General features: G+C 47.7%; 1 protein-coding gene and 1 long non-coding RNA gene across 4 annotated transcripts in view; one reads left to right on the top strand and one right to left on the bottom strand.

Annotated features, from left to right (window-relative positions):
* Positions 1–1,906: 1,906 nt before the first annotated feature.
* LOC135115394 (uncharacterized) lies at positions 1,907–5,436 on the top strand. The gene is made up of 2 exons (XR_010275982.1): positions 1,907–2,039; positions 3,446–5,436. It is a non-coding gene; the product is annotated as an uncharacterized LOC135115394 (long non-coding RNA).
* LOC135115390 (uncharacterized) overlaps positions 5,041–24,000 on the bottom strand; it is a 35,317-nt gene continuing 16,357 nt past the window's right edge. For all 3 annotated transcript variants that reach the window (XM_064032121.1, XM_064032123.1, XM_064032124.1), the window contains 7 exons: positions 20,345–20,563; positions 15,216–19,837; positions 11,537–14,405; positions 11,254–11,429; positions 10,979–11,141; positions 10,575–10,721; positions 5,041–10,265 (listed from right to left, as the gene is read on the bottom strand). In XM_064032121.1, the coding sequence (XP_063888191.1) occupies positions 10,092–10,265; positions 10,575–10,721; positions 10,979–11,141; positions 11,254–11,429; positions 11,537–14,405; positions 15,216–19,837; positions 20,345–20,563 (8,370 nt within the window). In that variant the 3' untranslated portion in view covers positions 5,041–10,091. The remainder of the gene's footprint in view (positions 10,266–10,574; positions 10,722–10,978; positions 11,142–11,253; positions 11,430–11,536; positions 14,406–15,215; positions 19,838–20,344; positions 20,564–24,000) is intronic.

The following is a 24,000-nucleotide window of genomic DNA, read 5'->3' as shown; positions in this document are numbered from 1 at the left end:
GGTTCCTTCACCTAAGCCGACTTATTATGAGAGTTTCCGTTCAACAGGGATAACTCAAGAAGTGAGTAAGAAACTTCCGATGATGAAACTGACACAAACTGACGTAAACAACTATGGCTGCACTGTAATTACGCCGGTTAACACACACACACACTCTCTCTCTCTCTCTCTCTCTCTCTCTCTCTCTCTCTCTCTCTCTCGTATTTTTTTCTTTCGTCTATCGCATGCCGGTAAAGTGTGTGTGTGTGTGTGTGTGTGAAAGAACAAACAAAATTTAAGCTATAAAGCAAAGCAACACTCACGTTAACAACAAAACATATGAACTTACTTGCAAAAAATAACAAATGTATATTACAAAACACAAGACTTGCAAATTAGAAAATAATTATGGAACTAACAAGATGAGAGAGAGAGAGAGAGAGAGAGAGAGAGAGAGAGAGAGAGAGAGAGAGAGAGAGAGAGAGAGAGAGAGAGAGAGGACATACTAGCATACACAGCAAATGACGAAGTAAATATTAAATTGTAGGAGAAACAAGCCACGTTAATAGAAAACAGGGAAAGACACTCATACCTATATCGAGAAACACGAGGAATGACAAACTACGGAGCATTAGAAAAATAAATAAATAAATAAATAAATAAAGCACTAAAATTATTACTTCTACAACAACAACAACAACAACTACTACTACTACTACTACTACTACTACTACTACTACTAATAATAATAATAATAATACGTAACAATAAAAATGGCAAAATTAATAAAGCAACAGAACACTATCATGTTAAGCTATACGTCCTATTAATGTAAACATAGTTTGTCATTCACATAACAATAGATATACTAAAACAGAAAATAAGTAAATAAAAATTATAACCTAAATGACCCATACAGCCAAAAGCACTAAAGGAATACAAAGATGTAATTGGTGAATTGCTGTCTTTCAAGGAGCCATTAGCCTCTAAGACCTGTCCACACCAGGAAACACTGTCTGTAAACAATGTTAGCAATCTGTCTGTAATCTGTCTGCAAACATTTGAGAAACAGTTTGGAAACAACATTCTGAAAACATTTGAAAAAAAAAAATTGCAAACAGTTTGGAAACAACTGAGAAACATCCATCCATCCAACCATTTATCCATCCATCCATCCATCTATTCACTCATCTATCGACTCATTCATCCATTCATCCATATATCCATCTATCCACTCATCCATCCATCCATCCATCTGCCCATCCACTCCATGAATCCATCTATCCACTCATCCATCTATGAGAATTATTTACAAATTGTGTGCAGACAGTGTGCAGACAGTGTGCTTGTGTCCAAGCAGTGTGCATACATTTTGGAAACATCTGAGGAACAGTTTGGGGTCATTATTTCCACACGATGCTTACCGTGTGGTGCCGGACTGCCGGTGGAAGCAGGCAAATGTTTTTATTTTTTTATTTACTTATTTTTTATTTTTTTTAAGGCTATAAAACGTGAGTGTCGCTACCAGCTAGTCAGCCTCACTTCAACTGAACGTAAAATAAAGTCCGTAATTCTGCGAAACATTATAGAGATAATTTAGGTTGATAAGTCACAACATGTGTCAGGAAGGGAAAGTTATGACTCACGAAACTGTTGAGTTTTTATATCTGCTGAGCGGCAGAGAGTGAGAACAACTACGAGATAATGTGCGGAACTATCAAACAACCTCTTTTCACTTCCCGTGAGGAAACCACTCCGTGTATGAAATGGTGTTATTAGTTACAAAATGTACTTTGCTAAGACGCTCAAACTACATTTAACACTGTATACAGCTAACTAATTATAGCCTGAAGGACTGGCCAATGAAAGACAGCAACACACACACACACACACACAAACGCACCTGTGGATCTTGTGGGCAGTAGTTCAGGCAGCGGCCATGTAGCTACTGCACGTGGTTACGCTGATGCACCGCCCGTCTGCCCTCCTCTGAGCCAATTGGTCGATGATGCTTTTACCTTCGGCTTGGCTGTAGTAGTGCGGCAGCTTCTGTTGAACAGGTAATATCCAGAGAAATTCATCCAGATCCATTTTGAACCTCTCTACATTACGATTGTCAAAGTCTCGTGGATGTCTCGGTAGAGCATTGTACAGGTGAAAGCGTTCTCCTGAATGTTCTAACTCTTGTTGTGGCGCTAGGGTGTATCCTGTTTGTGCCGAAGAGATGTTCTAGGCGTTTTAGGTCATATAAATTGATGTTAAAGTTATTTATTGTGTGTTCCATCATTTTTTTCGTGAAATACACAGGATCTTGTATCGCTCTCTGCGACGCTCTAGTGAGAAAATATTTAGTTATTGCAATCTTTCTCAATAATTGAGGTGTCGGACAGCACAATTTTGTTGGTAAATGAGCGTTGGATTTCTTCCAATTTTTGTTTTCTCCCATTTCCATGGGCTGCACATCTGACAGCAATATTCGAACAGTGGCACGATGAGTAATTAGTGTCAACATAAGTCATGTCTCCCTTGACTAGAAGATGCGGGGAATCCAGCCTGCTTGAGATCATGGTTTTCTTGGCCACATTTAATATGTCGTCTATAAAGGTCCACTCTCAATCCACAGTCCTTAACCCACCCAGGATAAGGCAGAGGTTCAGAAGTGGGGTCTTTCTAGACGGGGGGCTACGCTGGCCATCACGGGGCAACACACGTATGCTCCGACACACTCCTGAACCATTTGTCGGTTTCGCTGTGGACTAAATCATGTCGTTATACTTCTGAATATAACAAGTATTACGACATGATTCAGTCCACAGCGAAACCGACAAATGGTTCAGGAGTATGTTAAAAACATAAGAACATAAGAAATAAGGGAAGCTGCAAGAAGCGACCAGGCTTACACGTGGCAGTACCTACCTATTTCCATCTATTATCCCCATCCATAAACCTGTTTAATCTTCTCTTAAAGCTCTCTAATGTCCTAGCACTAACAGCATGATTACTGAGTCCGTTCCACTCATCTATCACTCTATTTGAGAACCAATTTTTTCCTATCTCCTTCCTAAACATAAATTTTTCAAGCTTGAACCCGTTATTTCTTGTTCTACCCTGGTTGTTGATCCTAAGAATTTTGCTTACATCCCCCTTGTTATAACCCTTATACCACTTAGAGACTTCTATCAGGTCCCCTCTTAACCTACGTCTCTCTAAAGAATGTAAATTTAACTTCAATCTCGCCTCGTAAGGAATACTTCTCACCCCCCGTATCCTTTTAGTCATTTTCTTTTGTACTGATTCAAATAGACCTTTATCTTCCTCATAATGTGGGGAGCAGAACTGCACAGTGTAGTCTAGATGAGGTCTGACCAGCGCCAAATATAACTTTAATATTACTTCGGGCCTTCTACTTTTAACACTCCTATAAATGAATCCTAATACCCTATTTGCTCTGTTTGTTGTGTTCAAGCATGCGTGTGTTGACCCGCGAGCCAGCGTGGGCCTCCGTCTAGAAAGACCATCCACTTCTTCGTTCTGGCTGGGGTAAGAACTGTGGATTGCGAGTGTACCGGCACAGCTTAAAATCCTTAAGATCCTTTACGTTTTCTTCATTCGAAATGCTGCAGCCATCTTGTGCACTGTATGTATAACATTCAGCTGTTCTGGCCATATTGTAGGACGTGTCTGAATTTACTGTTGTTAAATATCATAATTTTATCATTCTCCCCAGACAGCTGTAAGGGGGTTGGAGATCAGCTTGTTAGCATCGTCGTCAGCTGACACTGCCCTCAATATCCTTGTGTCGTCCGCAAAGGAGATCTCTGATGAGTGTAATACATATTTATTTATATCTGATATGTGGTATTAAAACGAGCAGAGGGCCAAGAACTGGCTCCTGCCTCCCACCCTCTACATCAATTGGAGCAGCCATCTACATTCTGTTACAGTCCATTGCCACTGCCTGGAGGTTGTCAACCACTGCCTCTATACTTACGCAGAACCTCAAGTTTGCCCACAATACCTTCAGTTGGTCCCTTCCCGCATCAGCATTGTGGGGAACACCGTGACCGACAGAGAGGTAAACGAGGCGCACTCCCACCCTTCTCCCATAGACCTTGCCACATACCAGACTGACCTACTAACGTAAAGACTAGGTAAAGACTGTAGCTTACACTAGGAAAGACCCATCAGACAGCATCATGACTCCACTGGTGGACCCCACTTCCCTAGCCATATCCTGGATACTGCAATCATCAGACTGAGGATAGGACACAGCAGCCTCAATGCCCACATGCACTGGCTGGAGTTAAACAGGTACCCTTCACTGCTCTGGTGCCCTATACAGCCAGACATTCCAGAACATCTGCTGCTACACTGTCCTCACCACCACACCCACCACAATTCTCTCCACTCAATGGCATCACTCCACATCCGCTAACAGACCTTGGTAGTTCCCAAGGTCCTGGCTTGGCTTTCAGGACACTCAAGCACACCAGGGTCTTCCTCCAGAAGACTGGGCAGCTCACCAGAATCTAACCAGATAACTTAGCTCCTGCCAGCACCTTTGGGGCACGAGAGGCTGTGGAACCACAGTCTGCACAGCTCCATCAAATCCCCAAGAGCAACAAATAAAATAGATAAAAATCTATGAACCTATCTTTGTCTCTGTAAACAACATTATTCACATAACTGATATTTCCATCATAAAAAATTCAAACAATCTGCATCAGTGGTATCATAATGCAGCATCATCATCATCTAGTGGTGACATTCAGCTTGCAGGTTGAAAAGAATGACATCATAAATACAATAAATGTCTTGTGTTGGTGGTGAATACTCACCCATACAGGACACTACAATATTCCAGACACACCCATTAGTGACTCAACCAAAGGAGCTACAGACTGCCTCCTTGAATTAAACCGTGAACAGGAACTTTAAAGCACGGCACCTTAGATGTGAGGACTGAACAATCACTAGTAACTTTTGGTTACTACACTACCACACAGATCACCCAAGAGGCAGCAGCACTACAGCTACTCAAGGAGAACACAATGCAACAAGTGCAGTAAGAAAATTTTATTTAGTGACCCAGTAACACTTGCTCTGCCCGAAGCTAACTGCGTGGGGGGCACGGAGGGAGTGGCCGGCCCTAGGAGCAGAGGCCGCCCGCCGCCGCCACACCCCCCACCAACTGAGACTGTGAGGGGTTCCAACTAGGAGCTGTGATAGCATGTGTTACAAATATTGTACAGATGTGGTATAGGCTACACTTGTGGAACAGCTGTGGTGCAAATGTGGTACAAACGTGCATTAGTATTAGCGGGGAAATAAAGTGTACAGGGGTAACAACTCAGATAATAAAACTACATATGTAAAATCTAAGTGCCTGGTAATTTATGAACATGATAAAAAGAAGAAAAAAAACTCTTTGGTAAGGAATGAAAAGGGTATAACTTATTGCCTAAGTGAAAGCAACACTTACAGAACACTGGAATGATGCCCATCATTTGCTGTAACAACCACATGTGCTTCATTGAACTGTTGGGGTAATTAACACTGACAACAACACTCAGGTTTTAATTTGTCGGTCATTGAATTTTGCACCAATGACAATTCCATGTCACTCTGGAAGATTAAGACCAAACGCAAAATGAGTGACAAATTTGGAAATCGTTAAGCATGTCATATGATTATGTTGATTGTTATTTATGTATTGACTCATTAACCTATTCTTTTGAGGGAGGGACAAGAGCATGGAAAAGCCATTGGTGTTGTGCCTTGATTGCTCTGAAAACCAAACAATGGATCGGACAAGAGTCAAACAAACTGGCCTGCTTTCTGTGGCGGTGAGACGAGACTCGTTCCCAGTGAGGTGACCCAACAAGACGACAGCCACTAACAAAGAAAAGAGGGAAACAAAACTCTACATTTAAATGGTGTGTGAATGAAGCATTTTAAGAACTTGAGTAAAGACTGAACTTCCACCTGACGAGCTTCATTGGAACGGTGACGCCAAAAACAGCAGCTATTGTTGATCTGCCAAACAGAACTATGAAAATCTAAAGACGTGAGAATAGATGCTGAAGTGTGCCCAACTTATTAATCAACTGTTGATAAAACCAAGCATAGTACAGTTTTAAACACTGTAGAATCAAAATCTTACAATCATAAACAAATAAAAAAAGGTTAATCCACAATTGAAAGAAATAATATATATGTAGCATTAACCCTTTTTAACTAGCATGGCTTCCTACCTTGATAGAACTGATTTGTACAAGCGTAAAGTACTATTCTGAGAGACGGCACTGGCCGCAAAAAGAGTAACTGAGTAGTTGACACCTTCCTGCATGCAGTTTATATTTTGCTTTGTAAGATTGTCTGGGTTTACCAAAGTCAGAAGTGTCATTGTCATCATCACTCAACGGGTCAAGACTTCATTCACAACACCTTGAGCAAAATTGGACAGCCAATAATCACGTACATTTTTGGAAACATTTCACCTCACCGGGAAACAGCCGCACTTCACACCCTCCACCTCCGCCCGTCACATGGCCACGGAAAGCAGCCACTAAACTCCATGTGGGTGACTAGTGCCTTATATCCAAATTCCAGGCCTTGTCTTGAGTCTGCCCTAGCCAGAGCTCACGTAATACTCATAAATCATCCACAAGACTGGCTCTACGATATAAAACCTCATTTGAACTAGGACAATCTCAAGTTAGGTACTGCAACTTGAGTTTTAGTACTCTTGAGTACAAATCAGGAATATCGTTTTATTCGTACCCGTCACAAGAACAGCTAAATGCTAACTTTGTACTCACTTTTGATGGCACAAATTACTGTTGGTGGTTCCAAAAAATTTAGCACACGTCATATAAAACTCCTCTATGAAATAAAAACTCTATTCTCTTTACATTAAAAACACTTTCAAAAGCATTCCATTCACATTTGGAAAAGGTGAAGCCAAAATACATATGTACATATAACATTTACAGAGATGAATCCTGTTTTGGTGCGAGACTGCCATGTTGCATCTTGGTGGTCAAGGTTACAGTAATTGGTTGTGGTGGGTTCTATGGTTTATCATTGGTTGTGTGAAATGAGTGGTATGAAATTTCTATCAAAATGAATACCACAGCACTGCTGTGGTCTATCAAACTAATAAACTGACAGCAAAATATTTAGAAATCTTTTAACTCTATAACATCCCCATTAACTATTTTACTTGAGCCCTGAAAAAAATGTGATCTTTCAAAAAGACCTTTCATCTATCACAAAATTTAGGCACACAGATGGTACTTTTATTAATTTTATTGCTCACTTGAAGCTGTTTAGTGTCCAGCAGACACACGGGGCACGTCAACACCATGTGCAGCACAGCGCCGGCCGGCTCGCTCTCACCTCCAGATGAAAAAAGAAAAAAGAAAAGAAAAAAAAAATCACAATAAAGTCCTGGCAGGTCAGACCACACGCACCGCAGCCCCGCCAGCCCCGGGAGGTTCTGACTCGCACACAAATACTGACCAGTTTGTGCGGCCGGCCGCTGCACCACTGCCATTAGTTACGCCCCACTTGACCTCTCACTATGGGTTCCGTCCCCAATAATTCTTCTGTTCTAATGGAATTTCTTTTAAATACCTCAACAGAGAACAAAATGAAGTCAACCACCTATTAGCACCATTTGATCATTTTTGTGTACGTCAACAATGCTCTTCTTTTCCTCAAGGTTCAGTTTCCCCTCAAGATGCTGGCAGTTTACAATGGATAAAAACTTGCTTGTAAGAATTCTTTCCACCGGATTCAGAGTTCTTCCCTGGGACTCCGTTGCCCTAAGAGACCATGAATACAAATTCCCTGTATGGAACTAAAGGTGTTCCTACAGTAGTAACCATAATACTTTTGATAATCCTTGATTGTGCACACATACTGTAGCTATATACACAATCCTGTATCCTACATTAGGAATCCTCAAACTGCAAGGTAATTAAGAGTCCTGACAAGGATCACACTAGAGCAAACAACTGTCAACAATACAGAGAACAACCGGTACATTCAGTAGATCGATCTACCTTGGCACTCATTGCCATGCTTGGACGAGCTACAACTTTGATGGCACTGTGTTTCGGTGCCCCGCTATCTCTCTCTCTCTCTCTCTCTCTCTCATGCACTCACTCTATCACACTCTCACACACCACTGGATCCATTAAGTAGTTGTGTTGTGGTGTGTGGCGGACTGCTACTCGCACCCATCACAAGCCTTGCCGCTCGCCTCGTGCTGATTGGTTTTGTGATGCAAAGTGAAGCCCAAGGAGCTAGTAGAAGATTTTGGTACTTGTGTGATGAATCTAGTGAATGTACTGCTGCTGCTTTATATTACAGAGTATGTGACAAGCTCAGTGGTGGTGTGCCAGCTGACAACTGTGTGGTTTAAAAAGCCATACTGTATTGTAACCTAATCTTTTGTTGTGTTTTTGAGGCAAGTTAGAATCTAATATGTATGAAATGCGTCAATGTTTTTTGTGACTTTTCTTTTCCTGAAAAGTTTGTTTAGCGCCAAAGGGACTCTTGAAATAAGCCCCAGTCAATTAATTCACTACAATAAACCTATCATGGCTCAGAATCACTGTACTTCATCACATGGTTGCTAAGAATCACAAAAGTATAATGCAAAATGTGATCTAATTAAACATCTACTTAAATTATAGGAATTGGTGCATGATTATGCCAAATGCACTCCGAGGTCTCTGGTTTCCCTTTAGTTACCTGTACTATACCACACCTTTCAATTCCTCCCTCAGCAAAGGCTTCCTCCTCCTCACCCAGGCACAGGTGCAGCTTACAGTGTGGCCGAGGAGGAGCACTCTCTCTCTCTCTCTTTCATCTTTCATTTCTCATCTCATGCCTCTCTCTCTCTCTCTCTCTCTCTCTCTCTCTCTCTCTCTCTCTCTCTCTCTCTCTCTCTCTCTCTCTTTCATCTTTTATTTCTCATCTCATGCCTCTCTCTTTCTCTCTCTCTCTCTCTCTCTCTCTCTCTCTCTCATCTTTCATTTCATGTCTTTCACCTTTCACATTTTTTATTTGTCATCTCATATCTTTCACTCATGTCTTTCTCACATCTATCTCACTTTATTCTCTCATCTCTCATGTCTTTCTCTCACCTCTCATCTCTCTCATCACTGGTAACAGCCTCACTCAAGAAGGAACTGAGAACTCTATCTGAACCAACAGACATCATCGTCGTCAGTTTGTATCAGACACAAAACACACACTCCCAGTACACTGAGATTTCTACTTCACTATACATAGGGATCATATGAGGTATGTCAGCTATTTTCCAAGAATTAAAAAAAATCATTAAAACACAACAGAAACCGCTCACGCTCCTACCCGGCGCAGTGCTCGCTTTGAGACACCACGCTTTGCTGAAAGTCAAGTAACTCAAACGATAAAACAACGGCAACAGTAGATTACATCAAAAAGTTGTATGATCATTGTAACAAGTGCAACTGGAAACCTTAATGCGTGTGTTTTGGTTGGTGCCGACTCCAGCCGACCACGGCACACTGAAGAGTCTGAGGAACCTTCACCTGGGATGCACTGAGGAACTTCGAGGACTCTGGGGGGCACCTCCGGGAGGGCTTCAGTAGACAAACTTAGCCTAAGCAGTTTTACATGAGGAACAAATCACATCAGCACACAGAGTATACTATAAAGTTACTTCAGTTGTGGGTCTTTTTTTTGGGGGGGGAGGGGGGGGCAAGAGTGAAGGGGACTACAACTCATCCCAGCAGAGGGAGTGAGGGGGAGAGGCTGGCTCATGTTACCTGCCTGCCTCTCACTTCACGTGGACAGATGATCATAGTGAGATCAGAGGAAGCTGCCTGGTCTGTTTGGCAACCATAACAATTAGGAAGGGAGGGGAAGGGGAGGGAAGGGGCTCTAATCAGTGTTCCAAATGACCTACTTCAGCCCATACAGTTGTAAGTTGTTACCTGGCCACCTAAGGCGAACCAGCGAGGGTGGGGGGAACTTGGTGAATCCGTTGGTGCTCTTGGCTGGGTTTTCTTCAGCCACTGTGTAGGAAGGAAATGCCTTGGTGTTCCTGGAGGGCTTCAGTTGAGGTACTTGCGGCATCTCCGAGTTCCACATGTGCAGGGGATCTTGTCCTCCTCAATGGGGAACTTGTAGTCATAGGTGAGCTCCTCTCCCCGCAGGATCCTCCTCAGGGCAAAGATGATGATGTGCTTCTTGCCAAGGATGTCCACCACACGGGAGTAACAGTTCGGCTGCAAAACCACACAACCATCAGAGACCGGTGATGAAAAGGCTACTGTTGTGTTTTGTGTGCTCATTTTTAGACAGGGACCAGTGATGCACAGGCTACTGTTGTGTTTTGTGTGTTAATCTTTAAATTGAAGAAAAAAAAAGTCTGTGGGATGAAAGCTGTAGAGAGGATACAATATTTTCCTCTCTGAGACACTTCATCATGGTTTGGAAATTAGTTAAAAACTTTACATTAACCACAGGCTGAGTAAATAAGAAACATGTAGAATTCCTGTTCCTAAAAGTGTGGTGAGGCTGAAGTGAACACTCACATCACAGGAGTGGTTGATGAACCTGGCTGCGTTGCCGTGCATGGTGGCGTCAATCACCATGTCATCGTCAATACGAAACATGTAGCAGCCGATGCCCTTGGACTCATAATCCTTCTCTCTCATGTCACACATGCTGGAGCGGATCACCTGTGGGACAAAACAATGTGGCTCATGCTTACTATAATGTTCACTGACAACTGAGGCCAGAAGGAAGTGTCACACAAGCACTGCAAGGTGTGAGGCAGTATGTGTGAAAATGCCTTCAGATGTATAAACACTGAATGTAAACAAAAAACCTTCACACAGCCATCAAAAAGTGGTAGAGACTCATAAGCTGTTAGGGAAAAATGAGGTCACTAAATAAAATGATAGAAAACATGTTGCACACAGCAAGGAGCACCCACCTGGCCGGCATACTCGATGACCATCTCCCCAGCATCAATGTCACGCTTGCAGAACAGACCTCGGCCGTGGATGTTGGAGCGGAACACTCCCACCGCCTCCCGGGCTGTCTCTCGCAGGTGGCGGTACCTCATGGCCATGGGCAACTCCAGGCTGGTGGCACGTCTGAAATGCACAACACATGTGAGTTTGGAGGCTGCACCACACACTCTGTGCAACAATTAGTGGTGACACTTATTTCTCAAGGCCGTGAGTAGTTGCTGTGTGAAGCCATTACCTGGTGGAGAGCTGGATCTCCTCTTGTTGGACAAGGGAGCGTTCTGGCATCCTGCGGTGCTTGGAGGCCAGCCAGCTGAAGATGTCATAAGGAGAACGAGTCTTGAAGGCCTCCGTGCGGGCACACCCACTTGGGTTCTCTTCCACGGCACCTTCCTCCTGCGGCCGCCGGTGGAACTGTGATGGCAGGGAACAAGAGAAATCAATACACACTTGTTGCTACCATCCTTGAATGGCACAAAAACACCATCACTGTCTGCAAGTAAGACTGGAGAAGCACTCACCTGGAAGGAGTACTTGTGGCAGTCCTTGGCCCCAGGGAGCTGTTCCAGGAGGTACTGGACTGCATTGTGGGTGAGGCCCAGCATGTGGAGGCCAGACATGGCCCCACCTGGGCCAGGATGCTGCATGTTGGTTGGCATCTTGGAGTCCACTCTCATGCTGGCCCGGGCGGCTGCCACAGCATCAAACACTTTCTGCCACACCTCTGAGATGTGGCGGGACTCCACCCGGAAGCCGTCGTCAGAGGTGAGCTCAAACACAATGTAGGGCTCCGTGCTGCATGTCTTGGGCTTGTCAAACAGGGCCGGGTCATCTGAGGGTGTGTGGACTGGCTGCTGGAGGGATAGGTTGGGCAGCTGCTCATTGACGTACAGGTCGTTGGTGATGTCCTTGTTCACAATGATGAGGTCCTTCTCACGGTCACGGTTCTTGGTCTTCCTCTTGGGACCGACGGACACCTTGGCCTTTATCCGCAGCTCCTTGACCTCTGGGGCGGGGAGGGGTGTGGCGGGGCCTGATATGGGTAGCACGTTGAAGCCAGAGCTCAGCGTGTTGTCCTTTCGCAGCACCAGCTTGTATGACTGTGTCTCCAGGCGTTCGTCCTTCTCCGTCTCTGGGCATGTGTTCTCGTTTTCGGAGTCACTCTCGGAGTCGGATGCAACTGTCTGGGATCCCTCCTGCTCCTTGAGGAACTCCGGGTGTCCTGCAGACGCTTGCACCTGGTTTATTTGAATGATTTCCTGTCTCTGCTTCTGCCTCTCCAGCTGCTTCTCCCTCATGGCATCCCGGTAACTGTAGGTGGGCCTGGGCCTCACGGTGGCTATCTTGGGGGTGGTCTCCACAGAGGTCAGTTTGGTGGCCATGCTACAGGTGGAGATTGATACCACAGAGGTGGTGATGATGGCTGGGGCCACAGTGGCCACGGTCCTCACGCCTCCCACCAGCGGCCGGTCTGCGAATGGCAGGCGGGAGTGTGCCTGGGTGTCCATGAGATTGCTGTCCTGAGAGGCTGTGGTCTGCACGGGCTGTGGCCTGATGACCTGGGGCGCTACAGAGGCCTGGGGGCGGGGCCGGGGGGTGGGGACGGAGTAGGTGCCGATGGTGGAGGCTGCAGACAGACTGAGTGGCAGATCGGCAGTGCCCGGGGAACTCAGCACACTCTGGTGAGCAGGAACCTGCTTGGTGCCAGTAAAGGACAACTCTCGAGACACAATGGCTGGCTGGGAATGCTGCTGCTGCTGTTGCTGCTGCTGCTGCTGCTGCTGCTGCTGTTGTTGCTGCTGCTGTTGCTGCTGCTGCTGCTGTTGTTGCTGTTGCTGCTGGTGGTGGTGGTGGTGGTGGTGGTGCTGGTGGTGGTGCTGGTGGGGGAGGCACACTGGGCTGGCCTGCAAGTCAGACAGCTGGATGCAAGGGGCATGCACCTGCTGAGTGTTATGCATGTGAGACACAGACATCTGTGTGTGTTGTGGTGACATGGCTGTCTGGCTGTACTGCATGACAGGTGTAACTTGCTGGTGCTCTGAGTGGTGCAGCAGCTGTGTCTGCTGCTGCTGTTGGTGGGGCTGTTGCTGGTGCTGCTGAGGCTGACTGGACTGCTGCTGATGCTGCTGCTGTGTCAAGTATTGCACCGGCTGCATGCCCGGCACCACGGCTGGCTGGTTGATAAGCAGCGTGTCTGGTGAGGTGAAGGAATATGTGATGTTGGTGTTGACCATCTGTGGCATCACCACAGAGCTCTGCTGAGGTGTCATCACCAGCTGTGGCTGAGGCACCACCACTGGGGCGGCCGGGTATGTCACCAGGCTGCTGCCCCCTGAGGCCATCTCTCCATCCCTGAAGCTGCCTACATACTGCAGCGTGTAGCCCTGTGGCACAGCCACCGAGGGTGTGGACACCATGGTGAGCAGTGGGCTGACCTGTGGAGACACCTGTGGGGCTACCTGGGTGACCTGAGGTCCCACTTGCAGGGCAGGGCTGAGGTGGGTGACAGTGGAGGCGAGCTGGGCGGCAGGTGTGTACTGAGTGGACTGGTTGCCAAACTGCTGGAAGGGAGGAGTGCCCTGGGTCAGGATCTGGCCTGAAGTGTTGGCCATAGGGTGCATGGTCACCTGGATGGGGGCTGCAGCAGTGGGCGGCAGAGGCAGACTGGAGGCAGCCCCATGGTACTGGTCCTGAGTGGGCATGTGGGGGGGTGCCCGGCGGTACTGGTAGCCCCGGTTGCCCCGCATCAGTCGGATGTTGGTGTAGCGGCGGGGACTGGCACTCTTCTTGACAATGGGGCTGAACTTGACAGGGGAGACGGGTGGGGGCACAAAGACGTCTGTGCCAGGAGGTGGGGCACCGCGTACCACACCCAACAGTTCCACGTCCTCTCCACTGCCGGGGGACTTCTTGATGGCTGTCCTGACCTGCCGATGCACGCCAGGCTGGCGTGGCAGGGCAGGGTCCAGCCTCTGCTTCTTCACTGCTGGCTCCTCACTGTCTGTGCTGGATGTCCCCAGGAACTCAGGAGCCTTAGAGCCATCCATATGCTGCAGGGGAGTGCTGGAGAGGCCCTGCTCAATGTTGGAGACCAGATTACCAATCAGGGATATCTCCTGCCCTTCCATGGAATGCTGGCCAGAAGAAAGTTCAGGGGGAGAGGAGAGGTATTCCCCTACACTCGACACACTAGGGGTTGGGGGGTATTGGGAGGTTGAGGCCTCCACCTTGGGGGATAAGGGTTCTCTGAGGCCCTGGTTGTCATCTTCATCTTTGTTGTCCTCATCTGAGTGGAGATTGTCCTCATACTCCTCATCTTCATCTGATGTACTGGAGCTGTCCACCTCAAATGTGCAGGTCTCAATGTGCTTCTCACAGCTCTCCTTGGTCCTGGGGAGGGAAGCATGACCACTGTGATGAGCTGCCTACTCAAGCTTCTCCATTTACCAGCTCTATCAGTATACCTCTAATATTTGACAATTAAGCTACAAGGATTAAAATGAAAGCCTTTGTTATGAGATACTTCCATGGTGCAGTGAGTAGTGTAACCAATGACAACTACAGGTCTGCAGGCCTCTGCTCAAATCTGTTCATCCTTCCCTTGGGCTGGTCAATAAAACCTGGGGAAACCTGGGGAAGCTAAACTGTGGAGACCCAATGTCACAGTGGCCCTGTGTCCTGGGGTGAAGGATGTCATTCACACAGACTCAAAGGTCAATGAAACAGAGATGAGCGTTGAGGACAAGAACAGCTATAGTGTCTTTTTGCCATGTTTTCTTACACTCTGAGGAAAAGTAAGTTAAAATTTGGTAATTTTTGCTCTGCTTTTCCTGAATGGAATGATTCCCTCCATGAAGAGTGCAGGCATCTACAGGTGCATAAACCTTTTACCAGTTTCAAGGACAATTCACACGTACAGACCAAAGCCATGGCACCCTTAGAGAGTGGTGTCTAGTGCAGTCAGCCATCATATGATTCCTGCACTACAAAATGTTTAAGTAGGTGATAATTCCATAAGAGAGAGAGAGAGAGAGAGAGAGAGAGAGAGAGAGAGAGAGAGAGAGAGAGAGAGAGAGAGAGAGAGAGAGAGAGAGAGAGAGAGAGAGAGAGAGAGAGAGAGAGAGAGAGAGAGAGAGAGAGAGAATAAAAATACAAATAATAAAGATAATAACAACACCACTTAGAGGGTGTAAGACTCACCTGTAAAGCCTCTTGCACTTGGAACACTTGTAGGGGCCCTCCTCCCCCGGTGAGCTGCGTGCCAGACTCTGTTCCTTGATGCGCATGGCCAGGGATGAGTGCAGGGGTGGCGTCTGAGGGTCGTCCTGGCCGTGGGAGCGAACTGTCCTCTCCTCGCCCGTCCCTTCATCTTGACTCTCACTCATTTCTGCGCTGGAGGAGGAGCCGTCTGCCGCCCCATCCAGCTGTAGCACAGTCTTGTGGCGGTACCGGTGGCTGCGGGACTTAGAGAACTCGCACAGGTTGTTGTTGTTGTTGACAATGCTCACTGTGATGTCGTTGTTGTCGTCTGAGAACTTGAGGACCTTCTTGGAGACTGCATTCTCCTTGGAGTTTTCGCCGTCACTCCCAGGGCTAGTGTTCTCGTCCTGGCCCTGAGACCTTCCCCCGGCATCCTTTTGGCAGCCGTCCTCCTCATCCTCCTCCTCAGAGTCCAGGATGCCACTCCACTTCCTCTTGAGACTCTTGTGCACCATGCCAGGCCCTTCGCCCCCTGGGATCTCAATGGTCTCGTTTATCTCTATCTGGACGGTCTCGTATGGCTTGCTCTTCCGCATGCCGCTGCGCAGGGGGTACTTCTTGATCACTGTGCGGTAGTTCCTCTTCATGCAGATCTTTTTGCGTTCGTTGCCCTTCCCGCCAATGTTGGTTCCCTCATTCTCGTCAGAGTGTCGTGGGGACTGCTGGGTGGCTGGCGGGGGTGGTGCGCCATGCGGGACAGAGTCACTGTGGTCGCTGGTGGATGACGACCGCCGGCTGTTGGTGGAGGGCATGGGCAGCACCCGGCATATCTGCTTGAGAGAGGAGGAGGGCTTCCCTGAGGCCGAGGTGCCTGGGCTCTTAGTGCTGAAGCCCTGGGAGGATGTCTCACTGCCACTGTTGCTGTCGGTGCTGCCATGGCCAGTGTCAGTACTGGTGTTGTGGTCTGAGCCTGCCCGGGACACACTCTCCGGGCTGCTGGTGGTACTCGCCGTGCCATCTGAACACCGCTCTGGGCTACTGCCAGGCAGGGCAGGGTTAATGACACAGGAAGCCTCACTACTACTGCTGCTTCCACTGCTGCTGCTGCTGCTGCTGCTGCTGCTGCTGCTGCTGCTGCTGCTGCTACTGCTGCTGCTGCTACTACTACTGCTGCTGCTGCTGCTGCTGCTGCTGCTGCTGTTACTACTGTTATTGCCACTATTACTACTACTGCTGCTGCTGCTGCTGCTGCCATTGCTGCCTGTGTCATTCTTATTCTCCTTATTGCATGAGTTGCAGGTGTCTGCTGAAGTGTTGGTGTTGCTGCCAGTGTTGACTTGGTCCTGGTTCATCATGACGTGGCCGGTTGGGGGCAGAGGGACTGAGGTGGAGGGAAGGGAGGTGAGGTCCTGGGCTGGGGGGGGAGGCAGTGTCTGAAGGATGGGCTCCTTCACGTCAGCCTCGGCGGGGTCCCCCTGGAAGGCCTGGTGGGCCGCGGCGAGGGGAGCGTTTGTATCCATTATCACTTGTGGGTCACAGTCTGGTTCCTGAGCCTCCTGAGTCATGGTTCCTGAGTGAGTCACTTTCCCTGAGTCCATCATATGATCGCAGTGGCTCAGGAAGTCAATATCTAGTGGGCTTGGTCTGCCTGAGGTTGAGGGGGTTGATTCTAGGGTGATGGGGTCACACCCATCCAGGTCATTAAGCACCATTGATATCAGTTCATTGTCGTCATAGGTTGTGATGGCAGGCAAGTCTGTCTCCAAGAGCAAGCTCTCCTCCTCCACTGAGCGACTCACCTTGTCGATGATGTCGTCAATGCATTGCCGCACATCCATCTCCACCACAGCAGGTGGCGTCCTGCACCGCACCTCCTGCCGGGCACCCCGCTCCTCCTCCTCCTTCTCCCTGATGCTGCGGTACAGGGGACACAGGTGTGGCGGGATGATGTTGGTCTCCCGGGACTTCTTCTCCACCTTGCGTTCCTCCAGCTGCTTGAACCACTTCTTGACGGCAGCCATCTCCCAGTGCACTGTGTCCTCCCCCAGGGAGTGGTCGATGGTCTTGTGGAAGGCGGCATCCCCCAGAAGCGAGGCGTCCTCCAGTGTGGGGATCACCCGGCGGGTGCGGCAGGTGTAGGTCACCTGGCGGGTGGGGTCCACGGTGCTCCAGTACAGGCGGCTGCACACAAAGTCCACCGGGATGAGTGCCTCAGAGCTGTCCGACTCTGGCACGATCCTGCCGAGGTTTTTGATGGTGAGGGCGCCCAGGGTGATGCTGACCCGGTTGCCGGCCACCTGCTTCCACTTCTTCTTTTCGCAGTCCATGTCGACATACACACAGCGACTCACTTTGAAGTCGTCGGACTTCTCCACCCCATTCGTGATGCTCTCGTGCTGTGGGCAGAATATCCTTTTGTCCTCCATGAACTGGCAGCAGGCACGGCGAGCACACATGAAGTGGTAGGTGGCCTGGCATGACTTGTGGCAGCAGCCCACTGTGGCGCCACGCTCCAGGCAGGCTGAGCACTTGATGAGGCGGCCACGGTTCACTGCCAGGTACACATTCTGTAAGCCCCCATCCACCTCCTCATACACCTCTGAGGACCACAGGCCACAGTTGACGTGCAGCCACTCGTCCTGGCCAAGGTACAGCAGGCGACCTGACGAGTTGGGGTCGTCATCGCCCTCCCGGCCGCACAGCACACACTTGCGGCGGTCAGGAGGGCCGTGGTGCAGCCACTTGGAGGGGCTGGTGGAGCGCTTCCTGAAGATGGGGGCATCTCGCAAGGTGAAGTGGCGTGAGCCAGACACCAGGGTGCGGGCGATATAGCTGTGGTCCTGGTGGGGCACTGGAAATGGCCGCTGCTTATCCACCAGGTCGAACACATTGGCAGACTTGACATCAAACCATGGGAAGCACTCCTTCATGTGCTTGGCATAGGTGGCCTGAACGTTGCGGATCTGGCTGCGGTTGAGGTGCCGTCCGTTCTCTATGATCCTCACCATGTCCACATGGAACTGCAGCACCGACTCATACTTCTTCTCCTTCAGTTTGTCCTTTACTGAGTACAGATCCCTTGGCTCCTCAGGGTCATCCTGAATGCTCTCTATCTCTGTGTCTGTGTCACAAGATGAACTCTCTTCACTGCTTACACAGTCATCATCTATGTCTTTTGTTATCTTATCTTTGGGACTAATGATCTGTGCCTCCACCTGGGCCAGGCTCTTCCCTTCAGCAGCATCTGTCTTGGCATCCAGCAGCCCGGTGGTCTCCAGCATCATCTGGTTTCGGTCCCCCATGAACAGGTTCCTCATCACCCGAGAGGTGGCTGTGGTCTCGTCGTTTGGGCCGTCCACCTGCGTGCAGGACACTCCAGTGTCACTGAGGGGCAGGAGGCTCTGCAGGGCCTCTCGTGTTAAGACCTCAGGCTGCTCCTCCTCTATGTGTCTTACACTTTCTATTTCCTTAGAGACACCTTTAGAGTCCTTTTCTGCAGCCTCTGGGAGTGCAGGCTTTTCAAGCACAGGCTCCTGAGGCAGCTCACTCATTTCCACACTCACTGGAATTTCTGTTTTTGGTGTTGTATCTTGATCAATTGGTTTATTCTTGACAGGAGATGAGGCAGGCGACTTAGACTTGCAGATGTCTTCCAGCCTCACAGAGCACTCCTTCAGTTTGATGGGGTCTGTGGAGACTCCAGCAGCAGGTGGATTAATAGCAGCAGGGGCTGAGCCAGCGGTGCACGAGCGAGTCTGTCGGCGAGGGAACAACTGCACCTCTTCTTCAGTTTTCTCTTTGACGGTTTTTTCTTTGAGATCAGTTTTCTCTGAGGCATCAACACAACCACTTCTTTCTGTATTACTGTTAGCTGCCATGGGTTCTGTCTGACTGTACAATGGAGCTAAGGCCTGCTCAGCAGCAGGCTTTGGGCTGACTGCTTCACCCTGAGATATGCCCTTTGCAGAGCTCAAAGAAGTTCCTAAAAGTGTGCTACCTCCTGATGCAGACTCTGTGACAGGTTTACTTGGCACTTGGCTTGAGTCAACTTCCATGCCAAATTCTCCCACTTGGCTGGCCTCAGCTGGCTCACACACACTCTCTCCAGGAGGTGTTCGCAGTGCCACATCACCCTCTGTGGCAGAGCTGCACTCAGGGAAGGGAAGGGCTGCCTGCTGATACCCTGAGGACAAGGCTGGCCCAGGAGATTCTGCTGAGACTTTACTGCCTGTTGCTGATGCTGCTGCTGCTGCTGTTGTTTCAACAGGACTCTGTTCTTCCTCCATCCTCTCCAAGGGCAGCTCCTCAGTCTTCTCCAGGGTTGGGGTGCCGGGAAAAGGTAATGGAGTGAGGAGTCCTGAGGAAGACAGTTTAGTAGAGGTGTCTCTCTTTTGCAGATGTCTGGCACACTTGCTGTTGAGGAGAGCTTGCAAGACAGCTTCACACCCAGCCAGCAACTCACTGCTAACAGCATCCAACCAGCTGGAGGTGCTGTCCACCATGCAGCTGCGGCAGACATACTCCACTGTGTCGGGCAGGAAGCTGAGGATCTGATAGCGCTCATTGTTGAGGCCCTCACAGTGAGCGTGCACCCACTCCCTGCACCGTCCACACTCCATCATCTGCCGGCACACAACTTGTATGTGAGCTAAACACACACACACACACACACACACACACACACACACACACACACACACACACACACACACACACACACACACACACACACACACACACACACACACACACACACACATCTTTAAAACATCTATCTCATAGAGAGAGAGAGAGAGAGAGAGAGAGAGAGAGAGAGAGAGAGAGAGAGAGAGAGAGAGAGAGAGAGAGAGAGAGAGAGAGAGAGAGAGAGAGAGAGAGAGAGAGAGAGAGAGAGAGAGAGAGAGAGAGAGAGAGAGAGAGAGAGAGAGAGAGAGAGAGAGAGAGAGAGAGAGAGAGAGAGAGAGAGAGAGAGAGAGAGAGAGAGAGAGAGAGAGAGAGAGAGAGAGAGAGAGAGAGAGAGAGAGAGAGAGAGAGAGAGAGAGAGAGAGAGAGAGGAGAGAGAGAGAGAGAGAGAGAGAGAGAGAGAGAGGAGTGCACGTTAAAGACACAATATGACCAGCACTCCTCACCTTGGCCTCGTAGTCATCATCCTCGTAGCAGCCGTTGCAGAGGGGACAGAAGTTGCCTCGTTCCCTGAGAGTAGCACAGCGCAGGCACAGGGCCAGGTAGGTGGTGAGGGACTCCTCGGACAGAGTCACTTCTAAGGTCTTGCTCTTCTGTGTTATCTTCTGCCAGCGAGTCACGTTGGGACTGCCACAGCTGCTGCATCGTGTACAGGTCACACATTTCTGTGGAGAGGTGGAAGGTGAGACAGAAGTGTCAGTAGTTTGACAGGTGATCTCCACTGTATGATGGCGAGTCAGTACTCAACACAGTAATGATGAGGATGAGTACATACCAAGTCACAACAGACTACCAAGTCATGCAGGTTAGGGATGGTCTGAAATGTACTTTATAAATTCACAACTTCCATTCCTTAAGATATATGTTTGAATGGATGATTAGAGAGAGAGAGAGAGAGAGAGAGAGAGAGAGAGAGAGAGAGAGAGAGAGAGAGAGAGAGAGAGAGAGAGAGAGAGAGAGAGAGAGAGAGAGAGAGAGAGAGAGAGAGAGAGAGAGAGAGAGAGAGAGAGAGAGAGAGAGAGAGAGAGAGAGAGAGAGAGAGAGAGAGAGAGAGAGAGAGAGAGAGAGGCCTGCTTAGCTTGTAACAAAATCACTTAAAAATAATTTTCTTTCAAGCTGTAACATTTTTAAGACAAAAACCTCTGCATCTATTAGTTTTGTTTATTTAGGAGTGACATGCAATTATTTCCATCGCCAAATCTTCTTATATACTCAGCAAGTGTGTGTGTGTGTGTGTGTGTGTTCCCTGGTACATTGAGCCTGGGGTAGTGGAGTGGAGTGGTGGAGAGGGGCAGTTGGCAATCAAAACACAACACACTTTTGGACAACAAGGAAAATACAGCAAGCAAGGAAAACAAATCAGCAAGTATTGAAACAAGCAAACAGAAACAGAGAACTACTTCAACAAATAAGGAAAAGACAACTAAAATCTATGGGATACACTGAGAGAGGGGAAGAGAGGAAAACAAACACAGGTTAATAGGCAGTATCACAGACCAGCAATATGGCATGTAGACCTTCAAACATCATCCACATGACTGAAAATCGAAGGAGAGACATGACTGACTACATAACACAGCTCTTCAGTAAAGATACACCACGAGTCATGGCTGGTGCATTGGCAAGGCATGCAAGACAGAGGAAGCAGGATATGCAGTGTGATAAGATGTGGTGCTTGTCCCTTCTCTGCTACACTGAGCTGGGGATGATGGGATGCAGAGGGGTAGCTGGTAATCCTAACAGTACACCTAGGATAGTTTTTATTTATTTTATTTTATAGGAGAGGCACCAGCAAAAGAAAAAAAAAAGAAAGAAAAAAAAAAAAAAAAAAAAAAAAAAAAAAAAGGCCCACTGAGATGCCGGTCCCCAAATAGGGTTCAAAGCATTAGTAAAAAGTCGAAGGGTAAGTGTCTTGAAACCTTCCTCTTGAAGGGGTTCAAGTCATAGGAAGGTGGAAATACAGAAGCAGGCAGGGAGTTCCAGGATTTACCAGAGAAAAGGATGAATGATTGAGAATACTGGTTAAAAGGTGGACAGAATAGGGGTGAGAGAAAGAAGTCTTCTGCAGGAAGGCCATGGGAGGAGGGGAGGCATGCAGTTAGCAAGATCAGAAGTGAAGTTAGCATGAAAATAATGGCAGAAGATAGCTAGAGATGCAACATTGCAGCAATGAGAAAAGGCTGAAGACAGTAAGTTAGAGGAGAGGAGTTGATGAGATGAAAAGTTTTTGATTCCACCCTTTCTAAAAGAACAGTATGAGTGAAACCCCCCAGACGTGAAGCATACTCCATACATGGATGGATAAGGTCCTTGTACAGAGTTAGCAGCTGGGGGGGGTGAGAAAAACTGGTGGAAACATCTCAGAATGCATAACCTCATAGAAGCTATTTTAGCTAAAGATAAGATGTGAAGTTTCCGGTTTAGATTATAAGTAAAGGACAGACTGAGGATGTTCAGTGAAGAAGAGGGGATAGTTGTCTGGAAGGTTGTGTCAAGTTGATAGATGCAAGAATTAAGTTTGAGGCATTGCACAATACTAAATTTGCTCTGCCCCAATCAGAAATTTTAGAGAAATCAGGAGTCAAGTGTTCTGTGGCTTCCCTTCGTGAACTGTTTACTTCCTGAAGGGTTGAATGTCTAGAAATAGACATGGAAAAGTGCAGGGTGGTATCATCGGCATAGGGGTGAATTGGACAAGAAGTTTGGTTTACAAGATCATTGATGAAGAGGAAGAGAGTGGGTGACAAGACAGAACCCAGAGGAACACCACTCTTAAAAGATTTAGAAGAACAGTGACTGTCTACCACAGGAGCAATGGAATGATCAGAAAGGAAATGAGATAAAGTTGCAGAAAGATAGAAGGATAGTTTGGAAAACAAAGCTTTGTGACAGACTCTATCAGTGATGAAGCTTTTGATATATCTAAGGCAACAACAAAAGTTTCACCAAAATCTCTAAAAGAGGATGACCAAGGCTGTCTAAGGAAAGCCAGAAGATCACCAGTAGAGCAGCCTTGATGGAACCCATACTGGCGATCAGATAGAAGGTTGTGAAGTGATAGATGTTCAAGAAACTTCCTGTTGAGGATAGACTAAAAAAAATCTAGATAGGCAGGAAATTAAAGCAATAGGATGGTAGTTTGAAGGATAAGAACGGTCACTCTCTTTAGGAAAAGGCTGAATGTAGGTAAACTTCCAGGAAGAAGGAAAGGTAGATGTTGACAGACAGACAGTTGAAAGAGCTTGACTAGGCAAGGTGCAAGCACGGAGGCACAGTTTCGAAGAACAAAAGGAGGGACCCCATCAGGTCTATAAGCCTTCTGAGGGTTTAGGCCAGTGAGGGTATGGAAAACATCATTGTGAAAAATTTTAATAGGTAGCATGAAGTAGTCAGAAGTGGAGGAGAGGGAGGAACAAGCAAAGGTTTGAGTGAAGAGTTCAGCTTTAGAGATAGATGTGATAGCAGTGGTGCCATCTGGTTGAAATAAAGGAGGGAAAGAAGAAGAAGCAAAGTTAATGGGGATGTTTTTGGCTAAGTGACAAGTCATGAGTGGAGTTAGATCTTGAAAGATTTTGACATTTTCTATTAATGAAAGAGTTTTTGGCTAGTTGGAGAACAGATTTGGCATGGTTCTGGGCAGAAATACAAAGTGCATGAGATTCAGGTGGATGAAGGCTCAAGTATCTTTTGTGGGCCATCTCTGTATCACATATAGCATAAGAACAGTCTGTGTTAAACCAAGGTTTGGAAGGTTTAGGTTGAGGAAAAGTGAGGAATGTACGCCTCCATGCCAGAGACTATCACCTCTGTTATGCATTCAGCACACAGAGATGGGTCTCTGACATGGAAGCAGTAGTCATTCCAAGGAAAATCAGCAAAATACCTCCCTAGGTCCCCTCAACTAGCATAGGCAAAATAGCAAAAGCACCTCTGTTTTGGGGGACCCTGAGGAGGGATTGGAGAGATAGGACAAGATATAGATATGAGACTGTGATCAGACCAGCCCAATGGAGAGGATAGGGTAATCAGAGGTTAGGAAAAGATCAAGAATGTTGGGTGTATCTCCAAGACAGTCAGGAATACAAATAGGGATACAGGATAA

Source organism: Scylla paramamosain, chromosome 29 (genome assembly GCF_035594125.1).
Source record: "Scylla paramamosain isolate STU-SP2022 chromosome 29, ASM3559412v1, whole genome shotgun sequence".
NCBI classification, from domain to species: Eukaryota; Metazoa; Arthropoda; class Malacostraca; order Decapoda; family Portunidae; genus Scylla; species Scylla paramamosain.
Note: the sequence above shows the minus strand (reverse complement) of the source record. Positions and strands in the feature narration are given on the sequence as shown.